Source organism: Aethalodelphis obliquidens, unplaced genomic scaffold, assembly GCF_003676395.1.
Source record: "Aethalodelphis obliquidens isolate GAN/ISIS:26980383/991018 unplaced genomic scaffold, ASM367639v1 scaffold33, whole genome shotgun sequence".
NCBI lineage: Eukaryota > Metazoa > Chordata > Mammalia > Artiodactyla > Delphinidae > Aethalodelphis > Aethalodelphis obliquidens.
The window spans coordinates 21,238,309-21,241,494 of NW_020837977.1; the positions used below are offsets into that span (position 1 = coordinate 21,238,309).

At 55.0% G+C, this 3,186-nt stretch overlaps 1 protein-coding gene across 7 annotated transcripts in view; it reads left to right on the forward strand.

The window, feature by feature from the left end:
- The window catches only part of PRKDC (protein kinase, DNA-activated, catalytic subunit), a 150,435-nt gene that overhangs the window by 131,349 nt on the left and 15,900 nt on the right, over window positions 1–3,186 (forward strand). For 4 of the 7 annotated variants that reach the window (XM_027128143.1, XM_027128145.1, XM_027128146.1 and 1 more), the window contains 4 exons: window positions 21–195; window positions 1,409–1,602; window positions 2,225–2,408; window positions 3,020–3,180. In XM_027128143.1, the coding sequence (XP_026983944.1) occupies window positions 21–195; window positions 1,409–1,602; window positions 2,225–2,408; window positions 3,020–3,180 (714 nt within the window). Of the gene's footprint in view, window positions 1–20; window positions 344–373; window positions 1,071–1,408; window positions 1,603–2,224; window positions 2,409–3,019; window positions 3,181–3,186 lie in introns of those variants that run through there. The other 3 variants (XM_027128144.1, XM_027128148.1, XM_027128149.1) reach the window with 3 other exon arrangements.

Here is a 3,186-nt window from a genome sequence, read left to right on the forward strand (position 1 = left end):
TTCTCTCTTCCGCCATGTAGAATAATTTCTCGCTTGCCTTGAAACTGCTGAAGGAGCTGCACAGAGAGTCAAAAACACGGGAGGACTGGCTCGTGAAGTGGGTGCAGAGCTACTGCCGGCTCAGCCACGGCCGGGCCCGGGCCCAGCGCCCGCCCGAGCAGCTCTGCGCGGCGCTGAAGACGGTGCCCCTGCTGGGTACGAGGCTCTTCTCCTCCCACAGTTTGTGTTGTGGCTGTGTGTCTTCTCGCAGTATCCTTTGTGCTGCTTTATCTGACAGTTGGGAATTAAATTTGTAAAACTTTTATTAAGTATTTGTTGAACATGCGGCGCCAAGGTGCTGTGTAATGTAATGGGTGGGTGCTAACGCTAATGGGTGTAATGCTACCGCATGGGACTCCTGGAGCTTTTGTTTCTTCATCTGTAAACTAAAGTTGAAGTTCTAAAATGTTCTCTTTAAGACTTAGCCAAATTTTGGGTGTAACAGTTTAATTATTTTGAAAACTTTATGTTTACATATAAGAACTGCCTCAAACAATTAGCCATGAGAGCCTTTTTCCTCCTCAGTTCTTCTGTCTGTGATGACGTGGCCTGTAAGGCTGAGCGGGAACCCCGTGTGTGGGTCCCGGGTCTCGTGTGCATGTCCCAGGTGCACGGCGGGGCTTTCCTGCGGCCTCCCGCCGGTCCCGAGCCCGACTCGTGGGCAGGATGGGGAAGCACTTTCCACGTTGATCCCAGGATCGGAAAATGACGCCGTGACTGCTCAGCTCTTTTTATAGGCTTTTCTGGGGGGGCAGGAGGAGTTTGCTGCCGTGAAGACGGCACTCGGTTCTCGTGATAATGACTGGCTGCCGTCGGTCACGGCCCTGTGAAGTAAGCGTCTCCTGGAGGAGCAGGTGGTGTGCGTGCAGGACTTGCCGGGTGACGGCCCTTTCTCTTCTCGACCTCTGCACGCTGTAGGCTTGCCCAGAGCCACACGGCCGGACATAGTACTAGACCTTGGACTGCGGTGGTCTCTGTTGCTTTGTCAGCTGTAGGTCACAGCATCAGTTTAAAAATCTGCGTTATTGATGTACATGCACGAATGCATTAGGAAGCACACTTTCTGTTCTCTGTTAACACAAAGAAGTGCTTGGACAAAATGCAGAAGGGTGATGCTTGAATGAAAGTTTATTTGGTGTTTTAATTGTTGAGCCTCGGTGGGCCGTGGTCGCTGGTGACAAAGAACATTGTTCGTTAATGTGAGTTCAAGAGATTCTCGAGTCAACGTTTGAAGTCAGTTTCTTATACCTTCAAGATTTCTTTTAGTTTCTTAATAGAAAACAACCTTTGAACACTATGAATATCTTCTTTGTAACTTACGTCACTCACTCAGTTCTCAAAAAATCCTGTGTGCGTGTGTGTAATCCAGCAGGTGAGAACACATCAAGCTACTTGAGCAGAAACGTTGTGGCGTCCCGTGACCATAACATTCTCGTGGGCACAGCGTACAAGATCATGGCCGACGCTCTCAGCAGTGAGCCCACCTGCCTCGCTGGGATCGAGGAGAGCAAGGCCAGGAGCGTCGTGGAGCTCTCGGGATCCAGTTCAGAGGATGCAGAGAAGGTAGTGACGCTGGGAGCCTGAGCGCTGCGTGTCGTGTGTTTGTCTCGACCGCGCAGGCTCCGCTACATGAAAGAAATGACACGTCTCGCTTTGTGTTTTCAAGACACATTCGACAGTTACACGCAGTCAGGTTTCTTATTGGAAAAATGACCTACTCCCCGTGTTTCCTGTTTATTTGAACGACACCCTTCTTTTAGTGTTAATAGCGAGAAGTCTGTGTTGGCTTGATGTGGACGGTTCTCCCGTGAATCTCGTTAGTGGAATCTCACCACTGGCCACCATTCAGATGCCCCGCTAGCTTATGGGCAGAATCAGCTTTTCTGCTTTTTTGTGTAGCACCTGCTCTGTTGGCACTGCTCAGGTGGTTCTGTGTGTTTGTGAGTTCCCACGTGCTCCCCGCGCCACTTGTGTCCCCAGCCTCCAGCCCTTCCTGAGCCACGCCCCGCGTGTTGGTGTTCAGGCGCCGAGATGGCGTAGGGCCGGCGTCTCTTTCCCAGTCCAGGCAGACCTGGCTCTGCCCTCGAGTGGCTTTCTGTTTACCGGTGGCTGACGGGTCCCAGGGGGGCAGGGTCTTCAGGAAGCTTGGTCTCGCTCACAGCCTGCCGGGGTCTCTGCATTCCAGGTTGCGGCAGGCCTGTACCAGAGAGCGTTCCACTACCTTTCTGAGGCCGTGCGGACGGCAGCACAGGAGGAGGCCGGGTGCTCGGCGCGGGGCCAGGAGCCTGCATGCGGGCTGGTGGCGGCTTACCTGGCGCTGGTGGAGTTCTGTGACCAGCGGCTCCGCAAGCAGGAGGAGGGCCCCCCCGGTGAGCCCCGCGCGTGCCCGCCGGAGATATAGGGTCTTGCGGGTCCTGTGCTCTCCTGTGTGTTTTTCAGTGGCATGTGTTCTAAGAGACGGCTTGTCTGTTTAAGAGGCTGTGACATGGCCATGCCCCACAGCCGGTGTGGGACCGGAGTTGGGCGTCTCCGTCCCTCCCTCCGTCTGCTTCCCTGGCGCGTGTCTGACCAGCTCCTGTGGCCACCCCTCGTGTTCCAGCCCAGGAAGCAAACTACTTCACCCGGTAGCAGAGGTCAGCGTCAGAGAGGAGCTCTTTTTTTTTTTTTTGCGGTACACGGGCCTCTCACTGTTGCAGCCTCTTCCGTTGCGGAGCTCAGGCTCACGGGCCCAGCCGCTCCGTGGCATGTGGGATCTTCCTGGACCACACGAACCTGTGTCCCCTGCATCAGCAGGCAGACTCTCAACCACTGCGCCACCAGGGAAGTCCCAGAGAGGAGCTCTTACATGCAGTCCGAGACCGTCTGCTGAGCTGCAGTAGTTGTTAGAAAGGAAGCCCGGGGGAGAGCAGCCAGCGCTGAGTATGCCACTCGTGTCTGTGTGTGGGTAGTGACCACGTCTCTCCTCTCCTGTCCCCGGTAGTCCTGGACGCTGCAGAACTGCGCACGTATCCGGCCCTCGTGGTGGACAAAATGCTGAAAGCTCTGAAGTTACACTCCAGCGAGGCCAGGCTGAAGTTCCCCAGACTCCTCCAGATCGTTGAGCTGTATCCAGAGGAGACCCTGGGCCTCATGACCAGAGAGGTCGGT